This window comes from Crinia signifera, chromosome 9 (assembly GCF_055691185.1).
Source record: "Crinia signifera chromosome 9, ASM5569118v1, whole genome shotgun sequence".
Classification (NCBI taxonomy): domain Eukaryota; kingdom Metazoa; phylum Chordata; class Amphibia; order Anura; family Myobatrachidae; genus Crinia; species Crinia signifera.
In genome coordinates, this window is record NC_139225.1 from 128,733,912 (window position 1) to 128,756,656 (window position 22,745).

At 46.8% G+C, this 22,745-nt stretch overlaps 1 protein-coding gene across 2 annotated transcripts in view; it reads left to right on the forward strand.

Moving 5' to 3' along the window:
- The first annotated feature begins 889 nt into the window (after nt 1-889).
- The window catches only part of LOC146036008 (HHIP-like protein 1), a 49,492-nt gene continuing 27,636 nt past the window's right edge, over nt 890-22,745 (forward strand). Inside the window, exons 1-2 of one of the 2 annotated variants that reach the window (XM_083159758.1) lie at nt 890-1,182; nt 20,708-21,354. In XM_083159758.1, coding sequence (XP_083015884.1) covers nt 916-1,182; nt 20,708-21,354 — 914 coding nt within the window. In that variant the 5' untranslated portion in view covers nt 890-915. Of the gene's footprint in view, nt 1,183-13,796; nt 15,266-20,707; nt 21,355-22,745 lie in introns of those variants that run through there. The other variant, XM_083159757.1, reaches the window with a different exon arrangement.

A 22,745-nucleotide genomic window follows, 5' to 3' on the forward strand; every position in this document is an offset into this window, starting at 1 on the left:
GACTGGGGTCCTATCTGTGTACTGTTTGTATGTTCTCGCATATGTGTGGTTTTCCTCCCAGCATGCAGGTAGGTTACTTGGACAAATAGCAGCGTTTCAGGGCTCATTATGCAGTGAAGGCCCGCTGCTGAGCAAGCCTTGCTGAATCAGGCCCTTTATCTCTCTCCACTTTATCTCTCTCCAAGGCTTAGTACACCTACCCCATAGTGGTGCTATGTAAATGATAACAATGTATGTTGTGCATTTGTTGTCCAAATTTGCAAACGGGAGTGTTTGGCCATTTTTACAAACACAGGAATTTACTGTACGGCATTGCTACCGGCTCCCATTGAACTCAATGGCTCACCGGCTCCAATTGAACTCAATGACTTACTGGCTCCCATTGCCGTAACTGGCCTAGCAGGAGCTTGTGTATACACCACTATGCTGTAAGTAGTATGCTGTGATGTCTGTTATAATGAGTGCTAATAACCTAGCAGTTCCCACCATTAAATTCAATGAAGGAAATGTTGATCTACAGTCTGCCCACTCACAACCAATCAGGTGCCAGTTACCATAGTAGCTGCTGCTGATTGGCTAATGTAAGTGACAAGCCATGAGTGTTCCAGCATGTACATGGCCAGGGCCGTAACTAGGGGGGGGCTGGGGGGTCACGCGCACCGGGCGCTGGAGGTGGGGGGCGCAATACTGTCACTGTCCCCGGGGACTCAGTTTTTAAAACTGAAGGGGTCCCCAAGGACGTGCTGTGCTGCGCCTGAACCGGGATGCGGGGTACCTGGCTGTCCTGTCTATGTGCCCCGCTCGGCGCTCAGTCACAGCCGCCTGTCACAATAGAGACTCTATTGAGTGACAGGCGGCTGTGACTATGAGCGCCAAGCGTTGCACAGCACCGCGCGGGGACTGGCCGGCTGATGGATGGAGGCGGAGCAGAGGCGGACCACAGTGGACCCAGCGGTGGAGGCGGAGCAGCACTGTGTGACTGACTGCCTGGTAGTGCCTCCCCCTCCTGCTGTCGGGATTGACCACCCAGGGGACAGAGGAGGGACCCGGGCTTATGTGCAGGCCTGTTCCAATGGCTGTGGTCGCGGGAATAGAGGTGCAGGAAAGCAGCCTCAGGCTCGGCCGGCACCTGGAGAGCGGCAGCCAGGGAACGCAGACTCGAGCAGCAGCCTCCAGCCCCTGGTAGGAACGAGACCAGCCTTCTCCCCACTTTCTCCACTTCCACCTGTCACCTCACCCCAGCAACCCAACCCTCTAACCCACCATCACCTCATGCCCTCTCACTCCCTCTTGCACCCTGTCAGCTCGCTCCCCATCAGCTCGGCCCCTTTCATTCCCATTGCCTCCAGCCCTCTTGCCCCCCTATAATCACACTCTGTCAGCTTACCTCCCCCCCTTTGCATGCCCTGAGGATGTAAACCCCTGGCCCTGAGGATGTAAACCCCTGGCCCTGAGCATGTAAACCCCCTGGCCCTGAACATGTAAACCCCTGGCCCTGAACATGTAAACCCCTGGCCCTGAGCATGTAAACCCCTGGCCCTGAGCATGTAAACCCCTGGCCCTGAGCATGTAACCCCTAACCCTGATCATGTAAACCCTAGCAATGTAGGTAATTGGCACTTATTATTATTATTGGCATAATATATAACGGGCATTACCGTATGTGGCATATTGTGTAATGGGCATTACGGTGTGTGCTATAATGTGTACTGGGCATTATGGTGTGTGCTATAATGTGTACTGGGCATTATGGTGTGTGCTATAATGTGTACTGGGCATTACAGTGTGTGCTATAATGTGTACTGGGCAATATGGCGTGTGCTATAATGTGTACTGGGCATTACGGTTTGTGGTGTAATGTGCTCTGGGCATTACGGTTTGTGGTGTAATGTGCTCTGGGCATTACGGTTTGTTGTGTAATGTGCTCTGGGCATTACGGGGTGTGCTGGAATGTGTACTGGGCATTACGGTGTGCTCTATAATGTGAATTGATACTACTATATGACCACACCACTCCCCCCAAAAACAAAAACATGCCCTAAATTTTTAGCGCGCGCCTACGGCGCGCACTGTCCCTGTTTGATGTCGCCCTTTTGCTGTCTGTAAGCACATAAATGGCTTCTGATTAATGTTTTTCTTTCTGTGCAAAACCAAATGCCAAATGTGTGCCTGCTTCTGAACAAAAAAAAATAAAAATTATATATATATATATATATATATATAATTTTTTTTTTTGGGGGGGGGGGCACTAAATGGATGTCTTGCCCCGGGCACCAGAAACCCTAGTTTCGGCCCTGACATGGCTAGTGTCCTGACTGGGTTTTGCTTATTCTATTATTTGTTATTTTAACCCCTGGTTTGCCTAGTAGAGAAGAGAACGTAACCTCATGTAGCAGGATTCTACATAGAGAAGAGGACTGACGCAGCACCATAGACAAGGTGAGTATACAGTATGTGAAAAGCTATACTGTCGTGGGGTGTGTGCACTGTTTATTTTAATATTTCCTTTACAATTACAGGCTACAGGTACTGGCAGGTCTTATATGATCTACACAGACATAGAAACAGGACAACCCGTCAAAAAGTATCATTGTCTAAAAACAACTCAATTATTGCTTCTGTGTCCCCTCTAGTGGTTGTAGTGAGCTGGTTCGCCCCAGATGTTCCTCTGTATAGAACAGTGATAAACAGCCTGTCATCCTATGTACTAAGCAGACCAGTCCTGGTCACATAGCATCTTCCAGACACATGCACCGTCCTGGAGAGAACCATCTATATGGGGGTGTGCAGCAAACAACGTACGCTGCCATTAGCAAACATGAACACCATGGACCAGGCACAGAACATCTGTTTCGTCAGTTCAAGATGTGTGTACTTCTGTTTATTCATTTATATTTATTTTAATTTATACTTCAAATGAATAGTCCTCGGTCTCAGTGGCTGGGTGGCTGCTGGATGTTAGACCACCTAGGCCATTACTTGGCTTGTGCTGCAAATCTTTAAACTGTCTCCTGTTCCAGATAAAGGGCAGTATTCATACTCTGAAGCCGATAGCTCACCTTCAGAGTATTCAACGCCTCTGCATTCGCGGGGAACCTTGTCGTTTCAGGAGATCCTTGCTGTGCTCTGACGGCGAGGATTCCAGCCAAACATTAAATACGTTGCGGGGTTTAGGCGGCGATGATGTCTTGTCCTCGCCGAAAATAAGCCGTCCTTGCCGTAAATCCCCCCCCCCCCCCCCACTGCGGCATTGAATACACCTCAAAGAGTGGGGACATATTCTCCTCCTTGTCACTGACTCATCTCTTGGTGGTTTCAAATGAGCATTAGTGGTATTCAGCAGCAGCTACTATCACCCTGGGGTAGGGGCGCAGTCCATGCCTGCCTGGAGAAGAGAGCTGATCCCTTATCTGCTGCCCCCTGGCACTTGCCCAATAGAACTGGCAGGAGCCAGAATTGGTACATGTGAACAAGGGCCTGGCCTGATGCGCAAAACACTGGCTTCTATGGACTGCATCGGCTGTATGACCCAGGTCTGTCTTTCACTCTATAGCCAACCCAAGTTGAGTCTTTCACACTGAGCCAGGACCTGGGTTGGCCCGGCATGCCCCTGGCAATAATCCCAGTGAAGACAAGCCTTCGCTAGGGGTGCCGGACGGATCCGTTCATACACACAGCTCACACATGCCCACAGCGTGCTGAATCTGACCCTTTGACTGACAGGAAGCTGGCGTTTGGAGATGGAAATCTGCCATTTTCTGGGTGTGTCTAAAAACCAAAGGCATGCCCAGGCATTTGTGAGGAGGGTCTGTGACATCAGCGATTCCCACTTTCACCCTGTCATAGGTTAGTGGAAGGGTCTGAGTCACTCACATTTGCACAGATGCCAAAAATGTTGTTCGTTCGGGAATTATGGATTTGCGCGTGTATAGCTATTAGCGATCCATTCGCAAAGCACTGCAAATTCTCAAATTAGCAGTCAGGTCTGAATCAGGCCCTATATTGTTTGTCCGGGAATTTTAAAGAAATCATTGACGACATTGTATTGTCTGATTGTCGTCTAGTGTGTACTCAGCATTACAGTAGACAATGATGTGGTCCAGTGTGGGTACCGTTATCTGTAGTGTAAGGACCTCCAGTATCTGGGAAGCCTTGACATTGTCCTAGAGAGTTACCATATGTTTGAAAATATATGTAACTAAGGTCTCTAATCCATAGCTGCCTCCCCTCCTGCATTCTGCGGGAGACTCCCTGAAATAGGATCAATCTCCCTCTCCCTGAAAAGTCTAGAAATCTCCCTGATTTCTCCTAACCCAACTTATGCCACTGTTACGATCTGAGAATAACATCAAATGCAAGGGAACGGACAAAAAGTCAGGGGTCTCAAGGCATGCGAGGGGCACATGTAACACTAACACTGTGTTTGTTGTTTGTAGCGAAAATTCTTACAAAACAGACACATTTTTTCCATGTGTTGTGCTGGCTGACCTCCATGTTACTCTCCAGCACAGATACAGCCAGCCCAATGGGGCCTACACGCATGAGCATTCTGAGCGATGCTAGGGGCATTTTCTCAGTGATCTATTGAGATTTCTTTGAAAATGCTCCTAAATCACTACGTGTGTAGGCCCCATTAGCCTGAGCTAGCACCTGGAAGGTATGCTGCATTTAGGAATATAAGACGAGATTGATTAAAGATCTCTCTTTGCTGACGGTCAGGTCCATTTAATCACCTGGCTCATGATGCTGGGCCTATCCCTACTGTAATGTTATAGTTTCACATTTTAAATATTCTGCTTAAAACAGTAACAGAGAATACCTGTATATTAAAAGAACTGCAGTAAAATTACATGAGGGGTATTCAATCTTAGATTCCAACTGTCGGAACGTTGGCCTGTTTTCACCCAGCATGGCAGAGACTCGACAGGTGGAATTCAATGTTCTGCCTGTCGAGTTTCAAAAAGTGGGGGTGTCGCCGAAACCGGCCGTGGATTGTGAGAAACAGCCATGAATTGGACAATCCACAGCCGTTTCTGACAAAACAGATCGGACTTGTTTCAAAGTCAGATCTGTTTTGTCAAAATCCGTATCAATGCTGTCGGAAATGGCAGAATTGAATACTATTTCCCCCCGTTGGAAATAACACCCGGGATTAATTACCGCCTAAAGTAGGAAATGCAGTAGATTACAATATTGTGGTCAGCATTAAAAATAGGGATAAATCAAGGAATAAACTAGGACCATCCCTGGAAGGTTATTATTATTAACCGTTACTTATATAGCGCACACATATTCCACAGCGCTTTACAGAGAATATTTGAACATTGACATCAGTCCCTGCCCTAGTGTTTCCCTACCACATGTACACGCACACACATTCATTCTAGGGTTAATTTTGTTAGGAGCTAAGTAACCTATATATGTTCCGAATGTGGGAGGAAACCTACTGCAAGCAAGTATGGGGAGAATATACAAACTCCGCACAGTTAGGGCCATGGTGGGAATCAAACCCATGACCTGAGTGCTGTGAGGCAGTAATGCTAACCACTACACCATCCGTACGGGATGCGGTCAATTTCCCGGCGATCGAAATCCCGAAACTTTCTTCGGTACTTGTGTATTTTGGCGGCGCCCATCGCATCGCATACCATAAGGCATACGATGGTATGCGATGTGACGCGATATCGCGCAATATTGTACAATGCCATACAATTTTAAAATTGTATGACATTGTATATGGCATACAATGCCATACAATGCAATGTTAAATGCACCCCCCCGCCACCCCCCCACTATAAACGTGAACCCGAAGCGTGTCGAGCGCCGCGAGCCCGCGAGGGGCGGCGGTACGCGTCCTCCGACCTTTTCATACCCCCACTATCCACGTCGGCGTGGAGTTGAGAACAGAAAGTGTGCCGAGCGCAGCGAGCCACCGAGCCCGAAGCGTGGCGAGGGGTCGCGGATACCTGTGAAGGCCGCAAGGGGACTCCGATACCTGTGAAGGTATCCGCGTCCCCTCGCGGGGCTCGCCACGCTTCGGGCTCGGTGGCTCGCTGCGCTTGCCACACTTTCTATTCTCAACTCCACGCCGATGTGGATAGTGGGGGTATGGAAAGGTCGGAGGACGCGTACCGACGCGTGTCCAGGACACCCATAGAGGGAGAATAAATTAGTGTAGCGAGACACCGGGCCCACTGCGTGGCGAGCGCAGCAAGCCCGCAAGGGGGGGGGGGACATGCACGTCCCCCCCTCGTTGTGATTTCGGCGGTCGGGATTCCGGCGTCTGGATTTTGACCGCCGGGATTCCATACCGAATCCCATCTGTACTGCCCCAAGGTTTGTGCATTACTGTTTTATTGCCAGCGACAAGTGGTTGCCATGCTGCATGTCCCTCGTTCTTGATGTATTCCTTTGGTCCTGTGACATTGGCCCTCATTCAGATGTGATCACTGATGTGCAAAAATTGCAGAGCTCTGTGATCATCAAACGCCGCCCAGACAGAGTGAAATCCAAGTCTGCAAATGGTTTGAGATTCGATCGCCGTTCAGAAAATGAATTTGCTACTTATTTTCCCAGTCTCTGCAAGTGTGCGTAACTTTGACCTTCCCACAAGTTGCGACAGAGACAGGCTGTTCGAGGCCGGAGCTGACGCCAGACGCCCTCCTTGAAAATTCCTGGGCACGCCTTAGTTTTTCCTGTCACTCCCAGAAAACAGACTGTTACCACCCACAAATGGCAACTTCCTCTCAATCAAACCGCAACCAGGTTGTGTCTAATGGTCGACGCAGATAAAGGTCAACGCGGTTTTCATGATTTTTTTTTTTAAAGCGGCTTGTTCTTACTTCATGATCTAAGTGGGCATAGATGAGAGAGAATATAATATGTGCAAGCAAGGCACCGTGCTCGAAGCATGGCGAGTGCAACAGTACACTAATACAGTGTCCAGTGACTATGTCGGTCAACAGTGTGAAAACTTGTGTCGACCATTGACATGTCAACCTTTTTGCCAGTCGAGCTTTTCATGTGTTGACCTAGTAAATGTCGATCAATAGTGGCCCTCCAGATGTTAATGAACTGCACATTCCAGGATGCTTTGCATTAGTTTTGCTATGTGGCCATGCTGAAACTGATGCAAGGCATGCTGGGATGTGTAGTTCATCAACATCTGGAGGGCCGGTGTTGCCCAGCCCTGATCTAAGCCGTCCTTTTGGTAAAAAAACTACCCAGATCTTCTGCTGTCTTTCCTGACTAGAATTAGACGAGATTCTGACATCAGCTTGGCAGCATCCGTATAAGAAATTCCACGTGTTTTGTCGGTTTTGTTGACTCCTCAGTATGTCGTCTTTCAAAAGAAATGGTGATTCTTGTGTCAGGCGCCATTTTCTTAAAGGAGGTTTCTGATAGGAAGTTAGAAAGCACCCTACATTCTATATACACGATAGCAGGGGTTTTGCTACATCCAGCAATGGTGGGTTGCTTGGTAACCAAGGTCATTGAGGGTTGGACATCACAAATTGTTGATGGCCTGCAAGCTGGGAGACTGGTGAAGAATCTCTCGTGACTTCTTGGGAGTTTCAGTTCTCCTACCCATTTCCTCTACTGCCTCCTCTTCTCAAGCATATCAAGAGAGAGTGGCTCAAGGTTCTCTTGATAGCCCCAGATTGGCTCCGCAGAGCCTGGTACTCAGAGCTAAATCAACTTCTGGTGGACAAGCTATGGCCTCTTTTTCTGCAGGAGGATCTGTTACAACAGGGAAATGGCCAAAAATCAACCGCAAATCGGCATTTAAATCGCATCGCAGATCGAATCGGCCAAAAATCGGCCGATAAATCGTATGCGATATCGTATACGATTTACATTAAATCGGGCGCCCAGATAATACACAAGTACAGTACCAACACATTTATTTTAAATGATCTACACAAACCTAGAAACAGGAAAACCAGCCAAAAAGCCTAAATGTCTCATATAAAATGAATTATTGCTTCTGTGTCACCTCTAGGTGTCGCCAGTCAGCTGGGCCTCTCCAGATGTTCCTCTGTATAGAACAGTGATAAACAGCCTGTCATCCTATATACTAAGCAGACCAGTCCTGGTCACACAGCATCTTCCAGACACATGCATCATCCTGGAGACAGCCATCTCTATGGGGGTGTGCAGCAACCAACGTAATATGCTGCCATGAGGAAACATGAACGCCACGAACCAGGCACATAACATCTATTTGAACAGTTCTAGATGTGTCTTACGTTCGCCTTTTTATTTATATTTATGCTGACACTACATATGAATAGTCCACGGTCTCAGTGGATGGTGGATGTTAGACAGGATTGAAGTCATTACTTGGCTTGTGCTGCAAGTCTTTAAACTGTCTCCTGTTCCAGACATACAGTATATGAGGACATAGACTCCTCCAGGTCACTGACTCATCTCTTTGTGGTGTCAGATGAGTATTAGTAGTTATTTATAACATGCTCAGCACAAATCCCAATTTCTAGGGAACACATAAAGTTTTTGGCACCTGGAAGATGTACTCACCGCCCACCCCATTAAATCCACCACCCATGCCTGTCCATAAGCCCTTTCCTTCTCGCCCAGGTTCTCTGCTACGTGTATCAAAATATGTCCTTAAGTTTGTGGCTTTAGGCGTTTTTTATTCTTCATATGTGGTAATGCTCTTAGAATTTGTCCTCCGACTAGTGTAAATATTGTTTGTTGTTTATATAAAGCTGGGACGTGAAAACTTTTTATCTTTAAGTTAGGGCAACACAATGCGTTCTTACATAGATTTCCTACCTTTTTAATCATCAGATACAAGACGCAAACATTGCTCTTGCACACTACAGTATCTGTTTTTAGGCATATTAGGATTGCGCCCCCATTTCAAATTATGCCACAACTCTAGTTCAGGTACTTCACCCTGTTAATAAGAATTGGCCAGCATTTGCTATAACCCTTTTATACACTGAAGCCCCTCACAGGGTTCCCCCCCCCCTTCCTCTGCGCTGCCCCAATCCCACTGCTCCCGAAGTGCTTGTATAGGAGCGCAGTCTTCTCCACCTCCGGACGATGGAGGACATTTATAAGCCTGCACTCGGTGCACGGGCTTCAGCAGAGGCAGTCGGTGATAACTACAGGGCTGCGGTGGGCGGAATGATTGGCCCAGGCCCTTCCCTCTCTGTTGGAGTGGCTGGGCCTGAGTCAGCTGTGCCACAAGATACCCCCTTAATGGCAGCCCTGTCTAGCAGTAGCCCCCAATAAACGTTCACCTACCAGAAGATTTCTCTGAATCAACAGTACACATTGTTAAAGTGGAACAATATACAGCAGGCATGTCCAAACTGTGGCCCTCCAGCTGTTGTGAAACTACACATCCCAGCATGCCTTCCCATAGTTTTAGCATTCCCTAATAGCAAAACAGCAAACTCCCCAATAGCAAAACTGTGGCAAGGCATGATGGAACTTGTAGGTTCACAGCTGGAGGGCTATGGTTTGGACAGGCCTGATATACAGGTTGAGTATCCCTTATCCAAATATCCGTTATCCAAATTATTCTGAAAACCATCATTTCCTAAATGTACTTTTTTTTTTTAAGCTAAAAACCTACTGGGTACATCTGTAACTGGCACTACTGGGGAAATAACATGTAACCTGCACTACTGGGTACATCTGTAACTGGCACTACTGGGGAAATAACATGTTACTGGCACTACTGGGTACATTTGTAACTGGCACTACTGGGGGAATAACATATAACTGTCACTACTGGGGGAATAACATATAACTGGCACTAAATATGTGCAAGAAAATGATAACTTGGAATTCAAATTCAGTGCCTGAGATTGTACACAAACCTTGTTTCATGTTTCATGCACAAATAAAATATATTTGTGTGTATTTCATGTGTTTGATGTGCTTAAACAACATAAATGCAAGATACCTCATTCAAATGTAAAAATATCCTAATTTACGGAATAATCCTTTATCCAAAATTCTTCTGGCCCCGAGCATTTCGTATAAGGGATACTTAATGTGTACCAATTAATGGGAATAGAGAATGTATTTATTTATTGGGAAAGGACTAGATAATTTCTAATGGTGTGTAAACACTGTGCGATATTACAAACGATCTCCCTCATTATGGCCTTTCTGGGTGATATCATTGGTAATATCATCTAGTGTGCATGCTGTGAGCGATGAGTGATGCGATTTGATGACGCACACCCCTTCGTCTATACATGCGGCTCAGTTGGACTATATAGTCCAATTACCGCATGTACGGATCGGGGAATGTCACTGAACGATATAGTCAGTGTGTATGCACTATATCATTTGCACAGGAGTCCCGAAATGTGCGTGCCCCTTAAGTATGATCTAAACATCGTATCGGAAAAAAATAGGGAATAGACAAAAGTCAGGGATCTCAAGGTATGAGAGGGGGACTTCTAGCGCTAACACTGTATGTTTGTTGTTTTTAGGAAGAATGCACTTGTATTGTGCTGGCTGACGTGCAGGTTACTCTCCAGCACATATACAGACTACCTAAGCCTGAACTAGCACCCGGAAGGTAAGCAATGATACTGTCGAAGCAAACCAATCTCCCCTGTATTACTTTAAATCACATATTAACTCAGTAAGAACAGATTATAAGAATTGCCATATATGCAAAGTGTGATATACTTAAGCCATGTATACACTGGAACGACCTCAGCTGAGTACACACTGGAACGACCACAGCATGTACACACTGGAACGACCACAGCATGTACACACTGGAACGACCACAGCTGAGTACACACTGGAACGATCACAGCATGTACACACTGGAATGGCCATAGCTGAGTACACACTGGAACGACCACAGCATGTACACACTGGAACGACCACAGCATGTACACACTGGAACGACCACAGCTGAGTACACACTGGAACGATCACAGCATGTACACACTGGAATGGCCACAGCTGAGTACACACTGGAATGACCACAGCATGTACACACTGGAACGACCACAGCCTACCGAACCACCTTGCCGCGGGTACGTGCTAATCACCCGTAAGCACTCAGCAATGTAGACAACTTGTTATGAAACAGCAAATCGCCCTTATATCACTCCAGCATGTGCCTGGCTTTACATAAGTTGGTCAGTATTGAAAAATATTGATATATTCCAGGAACAAATCTTCAAAACCTACAGTATGACCATACCTCCCAACTGTCCCCCGCTTATCGCAGAAATTATCCTTTTTTGGGGACAATCCCATGTCCCTCCCTGGGCCAGCACTGTCCCGCGGCAGGCATGGGGCAGTTGGGAGTTTCCCCCTGTCACACACATGAATAAACCAGAGTGGCTGGGAACATAGCCAGCAGCTCAAGGAGCATAACCTCCTGAGCATAACCAACCCCGGACTCATTGAGCCGGACCTGGTTCAAAAAATACGGGGGACAAAAAGCGCAGGGGTCCCCCGTAATTCTGAAACAGTCCCGGACTCTTGGACCGGTCCTGGTTCCAAAAAATAAGGGCTCCAACAGCCCGCGGTGTCATGCCACAGCCGGGGGACACTTTTTACATAAGGTTACATAAGGTTCCCCGGCTGTATCATGCTCACCGTGGCTGGTCAGCCCTGGATGGGGTACTTGGGGGAGTGAGGTCCCCCCCAGGCTTCGCCTGTACAGGGCTGAAGCTCGGGCGGTCCACAGACGCAGGGCTGATACGCGTAAAAGTGTAAAAAAAACACATTGCTTTTTACAGGTGAACTACAAGTCCCAGCAGGCCTCCGCCGCTTGGATTTGTAGTTCACCTGTAAAAAGAATGTTTAAATAAAAACACTCATACAGAAAACTGAAACTTTAATGCACATACACTAATTTTACACCAGCATACATTACCATTCCCGGCTCCAGTGTTGACTGTCTCTCCTGCAGCAGCTCACCCTGCACTGACAGCGGAGATGAGCCAGCTACCCTTGCACTGACTGTGAGGTGAGCCAGCTCCCCTTCCACTGTCTGCGTGGTGAGCTGGCTTCCTCCTTGCCCACTGTCACTGCGCTATAGGTGCTCTCAGCCTCATTGGCTGTATGCGTCTCCATGGAGATGTTTTCAGACAATCAGGGGAAGCCCAGCCCTGATTGGATTCAGTACTGAATCCCGGCGGTCGGGATCCCGGCGTTCAGAATCCCGACGCCGGAATCCCGACAGCCGAAATGCCAACAAGGGGGGGACGTGGATCGCCCCCCCTTGCGGGCTCGCTGCGCTCGCCACGCAGCGGGCCCGGTGCCTCGCTACGCTCGGCACACTATTTTATTCTCCCTCCAGGGGTGTCGTGGACACCCCAGGAGGGAGAATGTGTCGGTATTTCGGCGGTCGGGATTCTTAACGCCGGGATCCCGACCGCCGGGATATTAACTGCATCCCCCCTGATTGGCTGAAAGCATCTCCATGGAGATGCAAACAGCCAACGGGGCTGAATGCATCTATAGTGCAGTGACAGAGGGCGAGTAAGCTGGCTCACCCCCGCAGTCAGTGCGAGGGGAGCTGGCTCTCCTCCGCTGTCAGTGCGGGGTGAGCTGCTGCAGTGGAGAGACGGAGACAACGCTGGAGCCTGGACTTATGAGTATAGGTGTAAAATTAGTGTGTGCATAATAATGTTTTACTGTTCTTTGTCTGTGTTTTTTTTTTAACATTCTTTTTGCCCCACATGCTGGGACTTGTGGTTCACCAAGTCCCAGCATGCGGGGGAGGCCTGCTAGGACTTAGTAGTTCACCTGTAAAAAGCAATGTGTTTTTTGTACAGTTTTACGCGTATCAGCCCGGCATCCACAGCCCACGGACGCCGGAGACAGCCCCGGGCCCCTTTATTGGGGGGTACCCCGTCTAGGGCTAACCAGCCATTGTGAGCATGATACGGCGGTGCAGTGAATACATTTGGAAGCTGGTGGCCAGAAGACAGACAGCGGCAGCCTTATGATCAGAATCCCGATGGGTCTAGTTATAAGTATATATAAGTATACATACACTTCACTCTCCTGATGTCAAGCCAACCTCCCCAAGCTTAACCCTTACCTCCTTAATTTTAGTGCCAATGCTACCCCTACCCCCCGCCCCAACACACACACACACACACACACGGCCTAATATTAAGATCATACCATCGATTGGGGTGCCGACTGTCGGTATTCTGGTTTCGGCATTTCTAGTGATAGAAGGATTACGGCTCCACTGTTGTGACTGCTGGTCGGAAATCCAGCTCCAGGATTTTGACTGCCAGAATCCCAATCGCAGGCATAAATAATATCCACCTATCTGCACATTTTCAGCCTGTTGCTCTTGCATACTTATGTGCTCCTATTTATAACTGAAATCTAGGCTCTATTACGAAAAAAAAAAGTAATCTATTCTTCTCCAGGCCATAGTTTTTTAATTCTTATATTTTGAGAATCTACTCTGCCATATAGTATGAGAAGGGGGTTATCGAATGGGAACTGTACTGTACATTGGTAAGCTATACTATGGGTGGGAAATAAGCGTCCCTCCAGGTGTTAATGAACTACACTACCAATACCTACAGTCAGGGCTATTTTTGTGCAGGCTCCAGCAGGAACTGAGGCCCTTATTCTAGTTCACTCTTTCTGACAAAATATTTCTTAGATGGACAAAACCATGTGCACTGCAGGTGAGGCAGGTGTTACTTGTGCAGAGATAATTAGATTTGGGTGGGGTTTTTCACCTGCAGTGCACATGGTTTTGTCCATCAAAGAAATATTTTGTCAGAAAGAGTGAACTAGAATAAGGGCCTCAGTTCCTGCTGGAGCCTGCTGAAAAATAGCCCTGTCTACAGTGTCCTCTACAATCACTTGTTCATACTGTACCATCCCAGTGGATGCGAAGGGGGAATACAATAGCGCCTGGAGCATGGCGGGCAGGTGTCCATGTCAACATAGACATCCCCCCCAAAATAAAAACTCATGTCGACTTTTCGCTTGTGTCAAACTTCTGACCATGTCGACCTAATGCATGTCAACATTTTTCATGTGTCAACGTAATACCTGTCTAAAACTTGACCTAACGATCCATACCCGGATAGAGGGGTACACAGAACTCTATGCAGCGGTGCACACGTGTAATTAATTAGTGCCATATAAACTGAGCAATGCATTCACTACATAGTAAGTAGCACTTCTCGGAAATTATTTCAATTATTTTTATTAAGTTTCTCATATAGAATAGAATCAACTTTATTGGCCATGTGTGCTTGCGCACACTAGGAATTTTTTGTGGATTAGCCCAGCAACGTCCGTAGCACTACAATAGCCAATGGGACCACGTTTAAGTTTGTGTCCTCTCACTTTAATTCTCACTGGGTAGAATAATATTTGGGTCAGGGTGCTGGTTTGCTAGCAGAGAAAGGAAATTGCACCAGCGACAAGTAGGAACAGCGCATATCCTAGAAGCCCCAGTCTGTGGTGAGATGATTCTAGACGGTGAAGAGAGACACTTGGGGCTGGATTAAAACAGAGGAGAAGGAGGGGAGAACTAGGCTAGACGTGGATCGGATTCAGCTTCCCCATGTGCTGTAGGGGAGGAATAGGGAAAGACAGAGTGAGTGAGGTTGCAGAAGTCAGAACAGGAAAGACATAGGCAGAGATGAGAAGTCCCCATTTGATGCTGGGAGAGATAAGCGTTAGAGCGCACGAATCACAGGAGAAAACATGGGGAGAGAACAGACGACAGAGGAGAGCTTAGTTTGAATGGAAATGACAGAGTATTACAAATAAGGCGATTGGTTTGTGGATAAATTCAGCAGAAGCCGACTGGCTGTCAGCATAAAACCACAATGGGGGGAGCAAGAGACATAGATATAGGGGAGGAAGGGGAAAGAGAATGAGTAACAGGGGAGGAACAAAGAAAAGTTCAGTTGGGATAAAGAAAAGACAGAGGCGAGGTGCAGATAGCCAGAGAGAAAAGATCCCTGCATTTCCCAGAAGCCTTCACTGTGCCTCCATGACCATCCGACCAGTGCTTTCCCTGTGGCTTCTCCTGGTCCTTGCCACCTGTATGGTGACAGGACACCCACAGTGTTTGGATTACAAGCCCCCTTTCCAGCCCTCAAAACCCCTGGCTTTTTGCTCAGCCTATTCCACCTTTGGATGCTGTGACACAGCTCATGACAGAAGCATTGCCGACAGGTTCCGCTACATCACTGAGTTTCTGGACAACACCGGAGTCAGCGTCTGTGGAGACTTCATACAGAACATCCTGTGCCAGGTATGGAGTGCATCTTATCTTCACACAGGTTTGATGGATTTCACACCCGGACGTCCCCTTCAGCTGGGACGCTGTTTCAGGTTCTGACTACTATTGCAGTAAAGGGACTAGAACTTTTTTTTGTTAACCTTTTGAGTGCCAACATCGCTGTACGAGATCCTCAAAATATCCACTTGAAATGCAAACGTCGCTCACACAACTTATTTTTGGGGTGCAATATTTACCTAAACTTCAATTGATTGACTTGTTCGCCGTGAGCTGCACTGGCATTTTAAACGGATATTTGGAGGATCTCTGACACCAACGTTGGCACTGAAGGGGTTAAGCTTGGAGTATTTGCATTGATTCTCTGTTTGGTCTAGGACTTATCTAATGTACAATTACCACGGGTAGGGTCCAGAAGAAAGAATTTGATGAACACCCCTTGGCACATGTCCTCTTTTTTTTTTCAATCTATAATGACGTTCAATGTCGTTTGATTGTTCATGGTTCGTAGAGCCTATTATCTCAAGGGTTTTTATATTCCGGTGTATAGTCTATACCGCCTCTCTTGAGAGACAGGTCCACCTATCCACTACCATTAAAGCAAAGTTGCCCTTCTTGCACAGTCTCTAATTTATTTATATCATCTGGGATCAGTCTGGTAGTCTGACGATAATGGTCATAAATGAGAGATGCAATTAGCCCTGTCTGCCCTGTTTCTGTGTGGTCCTTCCTCAAGGCTGCTAATCGTCTATGTGTTTTGGCTTACTACGCGTGTGAAAGAGGGTCCGGCATCAGATCCCTGCAGATGTAATGCCTGCTTCTAGCATACTGTAGTAGTTACCGCGTATATTGTTCTCATTCTATGCTTTGTAGTATAGCAGCTGAGCCTGTCGATGTAAGGATAGTAGTACTTCATTGACTTTTGATTTAACTACAGTATACAGTACACCCACCTCTATCTTTCTCACTACAGCTGCCATCTGTCATAGTTCCACTCTTACAGATTCATCAAGCTTCCAAAAGTGTCGAATGGAGAGTGATAAATAACCAATCAGCTTCTAACTGTCATGTTACAGACTGGGTTAGAAAAATGACAGTTAAGATCTGACTGTCTGGTTCTTTATCAAGCTCCATTTTATCACTTTTTGAAGCTTGATACATCTGGCCCTTTGTCTTGTGACTCTTTGACTCTCCCGTCTCTCTTGTCCATCCCTCACATTTCCTCTATGGCAGGCGTGTGCAAACTATGGCCCTCCAGCTGTTGTGAAACTACAAAGTCCCATCATGCCTTGCCACATTTTTGCTATTAGGGAATGCTAAAACTATGGCAAGGCATGCTGGGATGTGTAGTTTCACAACAGCTGGAGGGCCACAGTTTGGACACGCCTGCTCTATGGGTGTTGATTAAATTCAACACAAGTTCAATAGTGCTGATTAGCAGCTCCCGCGCCTATTCAGTTCCAATCGCTGTTATGCCCAAAAGAAAGATTTCTGCTCACAGCACTCCTGCGGTGCGAGCTGAAATCCGACACAACTAGGTCCGCCATGCTGTTTAGTGCCATTGCGCGGCATCACGGCGGGATACTTAAGTCGCAAATGGTTGGTTATCAGGAATAAACGCTTTTTTTAAGTCGCGAGTACCGGCATTCTCAGACAAAGCAGTGCGCTGAATTGAATAGGTCCGGGACTTGCTTCCCGGTCCTTTTCAACTTGCATTGAATTAAATTGATGCCCATACACAGTGCATTTTGGGCTTGCGATGCACGCTTTGGCGCACATCACATCGCAAAGTTCAGAAAGTATGTGCAGCACGTAGTTTTTGAACTGGATCGCATCGCATCTAGTTTAAATTGCGCGCAGTTGTAGTGTATCGCATTCGTTTTGAACTAGATGCAATGCGATAATAAGCCAGTATTGCTGGCTTATTGGTCACTGAGAGACCATATCGCCTGCGTTTGAGTGTGTACAGGGCGATAAATAGCTAGGAGCGCGCTCCTCCACAAGTCCTTAATGGTTGTTGGTCACAGGAGCATACTCTTTCAATTATGGCTAAACATTGCTGGTGAAAACGGTGCACTGAACGATATATATCGCTGTGCAATATTAAGCCAAAATCGCTCAGCGCCCAGATTGCACCGTGTGTACACACCTTAATGGTCTTTCATTCCTCCCTGCCATCAACTCTGTTATTCACCTTCTCCCACCTATAATCTGTAGCCTCTCCATCCTGCATCCACCTGTCATTCTATTCTCACCCACCTCCATCCTTCCTCTGCCACCCCTGCCCCTCTGCTTCCTCTCCCACATCTGAGGAAGGCTGGCATCTGATGCCACTGGCCACCCTGCCTCTGGCATCTCCTAAACTCTCAGTCACCTCCTGTCCCTTCTGCCTAATTTCTCTGTCACTGCTGTTAGTCTGGCATATGAGACGTGTTTAACATGAATGACTCTCCACATAATGCAATCATTTGTTATTGGCTTCAGTCCAAAGCTGGTGAATTGCAGTAATTAATGAAGTGCCACAATTTTCCACTCTGTACTCTTGCGATTCAGAGGCAGGCAGCCTGGATGTAAGGTTAATATTACAGCTGGCATCTGGACAGGGAATACTCTGCATGGAGAGGAAGCAGCACAAGGCTCCATTGTGGCATTCACGGAAACCCCTTCTGAGAGGATGAGGGGAAATCTGTATCTTGTAGCCAAATATATACACAGGGGACTGTAGAGGGGGAGAAAAAAACCCTGGCAATGTGTCCGGTAACAAGTGTTTTGTTTCTGTGTCTGTCCATAATAAGAACAGACCCATCATCCCTAATCCCCATCACTATCTCCACGTCTGCCTGCACCTCCAGCAGCTGCCAATAATGTATTACTGAGGGCAATGTCAGAGATGGGACAGGTGCTGCTGTTCCCTCTACTGCTTCTCTAACAGCTCAGAGGAAAGGTGCGGATTTCTGGGCAGTCCAACCACGACTGCCAAACAAGTTTCTTGCAAGGTGGGGACATCCTGGGGATACAGCAACATAAATATAGTAATTGTATAACAATTTGTGTAACCTGGGCATAGTTGTTAATAAAGTAACTTTTCTGTGTTAATGAAATCACCCCTTTTCCATTGCTGCTAAAACCCGGGTAATTGCTGTGATAACCTAGGTTGGGGTTTGGGGGAAAAGGGTTCATCTAGATCTAGTGACCCAGGAATCCAACCCAGTATTGGTCCTGGGAAGACCCGGTTTAAGGAGCAGTGTAAATATATATATATACATCAGTTGTCAGCCACAATCAAATCCTCATTCTTTCATCTGAGAAACATAGCCAGAATCAAGCACTTAATTCCCTCAGAAGACCTGCCTAAAGTCATGCATGCATTTATGTCATCACGCCTAGACTATTGCAATTAGTGTGGCCAATCCCGGGATCGGGATCGGCGGGATCCCGGGATTTGGCCTAAAAAAGTCCGGGATTTCAATCCCGGGATTTCGGGATTAGACTGCGCATGCGCAGTCTAATGCCGGGCAGCGTCTGAGCACTCGCTCAGACGCTGCCCGGCTGTTCACGTAAGCGTGCGGCCTGCGTAGCGTGACAGTAGAGGTCACGCTGAGCAGGCCACACTTCACCAGTGACCGCCCGCCTACCCGCCGGCCTGCCTCCGCCTGCCCGCCTCTTCTCCACCGCCCGCCTGCACGCCAGCCTGCCTCCGCCCACCTGCCTGCTGTCTTCGATGGAGGTGCACTTGCCGGGAGGCACCGTGCACCTCCAAACCCACTCCTGGCCGCCCGCCCGCTCCCTTATGTAAGTAGATGTGCGGGTCGGCCGGGGTGGGTCCAATGCTAATAATGGGCTTTTTGGTTTGGATGCCAATCCCGGGATTGAGCATTTTTCAATCCCGGATCCCGGGATTGAAAAAATGCCCCGGGATTGGCATCCCTAATTGCAATGCTCTCTACCTGGGTCTTCCAGCAAAAGAATTGCACCGCTTGCAGCTGGTACAAAATGCCGCTGCCAGGCTATTAACTAACCAGCCCAGCCACATAACTCCCATTCTTTACGCCCTTCACTGGCTACCTGTAAAATGGCAAATCGTTTTCAAGATTGGCTTACTCACTTTCAAGACCCTACATGATCAGGGCCCAAGGTACCTGCTGCAGCTACTGATCCCTTATTGTCCTACTCGATTACTATGATCCACTGAAGAAGGACTACTAACAGTACCCAGAATTTCCCTGAATTCATCTGGGGGTCGAGCTTTCAACTTTGCTGCTCCAACTCTGTGGAACTCTCTTCCTCGCACAGTGCGAGAAGCGCCCACTGTAGCATCCTTTAAAAATAGACTAAAGACGTACTTATTTACTCAAGCATTTCACTGACATCTACTGTTAAGCTTGTTTTGTATTTCGAACAGTAAAGACAATGGTGAAGAACTTTGAGTCCTATTGGGAGAAAAGCGCTATATAAATATCATTATTATTATTATTATAGTGACAAGGAATCACATAAACTGGATGCAATAAAGTCTGGTTCTTATATGTAGCAGTTAGACCGCATGCAAGGTAACAGCTTGGCAGGTTTCCCAGCAGGTAACACATAGGCTTTACGTTATGGGTACACTCCAGAGATCCCTGGGCACATTCTCCCCAGCCTATTGCCCAACCTCTAAAAGGTATTGGAAACACTGATCCTCTGGTCTGGACAAACATATAAAAGGAAATCACAGGTGTTGGTAATTAGCAGACAGGGATTCACAATAGATCTTAGGAAAACCTGGACTGGGTCTAATTATTCCTGCTGCTGCTATAAACCCTGGACTGGATATTCCACATTCACTTCATGTGGAATTATGCTGTCCCCACTACACTCCTCCCACCTTAGATTCAACCACTATGGTGAAGCTAAGAAATTATCAGGGGAGCTCTCTGCCTCGCCCACCCTAATTGTGTCATCTGCCTGGATACGCAGCCCATCCACCTTCGCCTCTTCCCTCTTCCTTCCCTAGCTTTACCATACGTTTTTTTGTAGTATTGGGACCTACAAACTTTCTGGACAGGGCATCCACATTGAGGTGCTGTTTCCCCACATGATGTCGCATCTAAAACTTAAATGGCTGTAAGGCCAAAAACCAAAGGGTCACACGATCATTCACCTCTTTCGTTCATGTGCATCCACTGCAAGGGTGTGTGGTCTGTGTGGGCAGAAAACACATCTTGGTACTATGCCACCAACTTCACCACTTTCTGTTTCTGATTAGGATCAAGGGTTACTTCAGTGGGTACCTGACATTCTGCAGGAAATGAAACAGTACTATTTATTTCATCATTGCATATATTCTCCTGTGTTAACTTCTCCTTTTCTGTTAGTTTAAATTACATTTTAAAATAAAACCTGTTTGACTTTTATTTGTTAATGTAAAACAAGTGAAGAGCGATTGATATAATGTAGGTTTTGTTTTGGTCTCACCAGAAATGTTCACCTTATGCCGCCCATTTGTATGATGCTGAAGATGCCAACACTCCCGTCCGTGACCTCCCTGGTCTGTGCGGTAACTACTGTACACAATTCTGGTTCCGATGTCGCTCTACGCTCAGCCTGATCATTGAGGACAGGGACCTATCAAATATAGAAGGTGACGTTGTCAAGTTCTGCCGCTTTCTGACGTTGGATGATGTCAATTATTGTTACCCAAATGTCCTCACAAATGCTGAACTCAACAGCGGGCTTGGAAATGTAAAGGAAGATGAAGAAGGGTGTCTCCAGCTGTGCCTACAGGAAGTGGCCAATGGCCTGCGTAATCCAGTAGCTATGGTACATGCCAATGATGGAACCCATCGCTTCTTTATAGCCGAGCAGTTGGGCTATGTATGGGTCTATCTTCCAAATGGTTCACGAGTGGACAAACCCTTTCTTAATATCTCCAAAGCTGTACTTACGTCTCCCTGGGCCGGAGATGAGAGAGGCTTTCTGGGCATTGCAATGCATCCGGACTTCCGTCACAATGGAAAATTCTACATCTACTATTCAATCCATGCAAAGAAGGAGGAAAGAATACGGATTTCTGAGTTCCATTTGTCTACCGAAGACCAGAATATGGCAGATCACAAATCTGAACGGTATAAACACTTGCTGCACATGCCTTTAATACACTGATTTTCAACCCTTTTCAACGCTCAGCACACCATACAAGATTTTAAAATTGCCAATACACACCATCAAACCCTCACAGTTAAAAACAAACACACTGGCCCCATATGAAAAAACAATCCCACTGGTCCCAACAGGTAACAAATATAAAATACGTTGGCTCTCACATGACAACAAGAGACCAGTCAATAACAATTGACACCCTCTTTCCTTTCCTATGCAGGCACCACCTCTGTTCTCAGGCAGTTTTTTGGTACCACATTGGATTTCTCTCAAATAATTCACTTCTCCAAATGCATTAAGCTCTTAAGGGAGTAGTGGCTGTAATTAGATTACCGGAACCGGAGTTATGCTCACATATATAGTGTACACCCAGATATGCAGCTATCCCCTACTCTTGCAACAAAATATCAGGGCATTAACATAAAATGCTAAATATTACAACACTTTTAAATTCCACAGCTTGAACCGCCAATAGTATATTGTATATCCCTTAACAGTCCATAGAATATGCAAAAGTTTATTCTTCTCACAGAATTCCCCTTCACACTGTGACCATTTGCTGGACTACAAGCAGAGATATAACTACAGTACGGGCCAGATGCACTAAGCTTCAAAAGTGATAAAATGGAGAGTGATAACCAGCCAGCCAATCACCTGACATTTTTCAAACACAGTCTGTGACATGGCAGGTAGGAGCTGATTGGCTGGCTGTTTATCACTCTCCATGTTATCACTTTTGAAGTTTAGTTCATCTGGCTCAAGTACTGTAGTTCCATATCATTAAACTATAACTTAAGCTCTCCTTTCATTGCGTATACCTTAATAATTTTATTAATGTAAACCTGCAAAGGGACATTGGTATTGTATGTATTATGTCTGTATTGTGTGTGTGTGTGTGTGTGTGTGTGTCACAGTAATTGTGGCTTTTCACATAAATGAAAGTGACTTGTGCCCAGTGGCTCTCCGGTCAGTTGTACCAGTGGGTGAAATGGTTATAGGCAGGGCTTAAAGTGGTCCTGGAGAGGTGGTGGAACTCCGTTCCCCTAACAATGACCCCCCCACCTGCAATTAGGCAGAGCCTAGACCAGTGCCAGGAAATTTGTGCCCTACCACCCATAAAGGGATAATGGCCCCACAACACATGGTAGCACAATCGTGTACACATTACACCACATGTAATGCCCTCTATTCATATTAAACCATACAGTAATGCCCCTTATACACATAATGTTCACAGTTGTTCATCTTAACTTTAAATTATATACGCCGTACCAGAAGAAGGAGCAGCTGGGACAGGCTTTTCTGTTGGAATTACTTTTCAGGACTGTGGTAGAGGTGGAACTCAGTTCCCCCTACC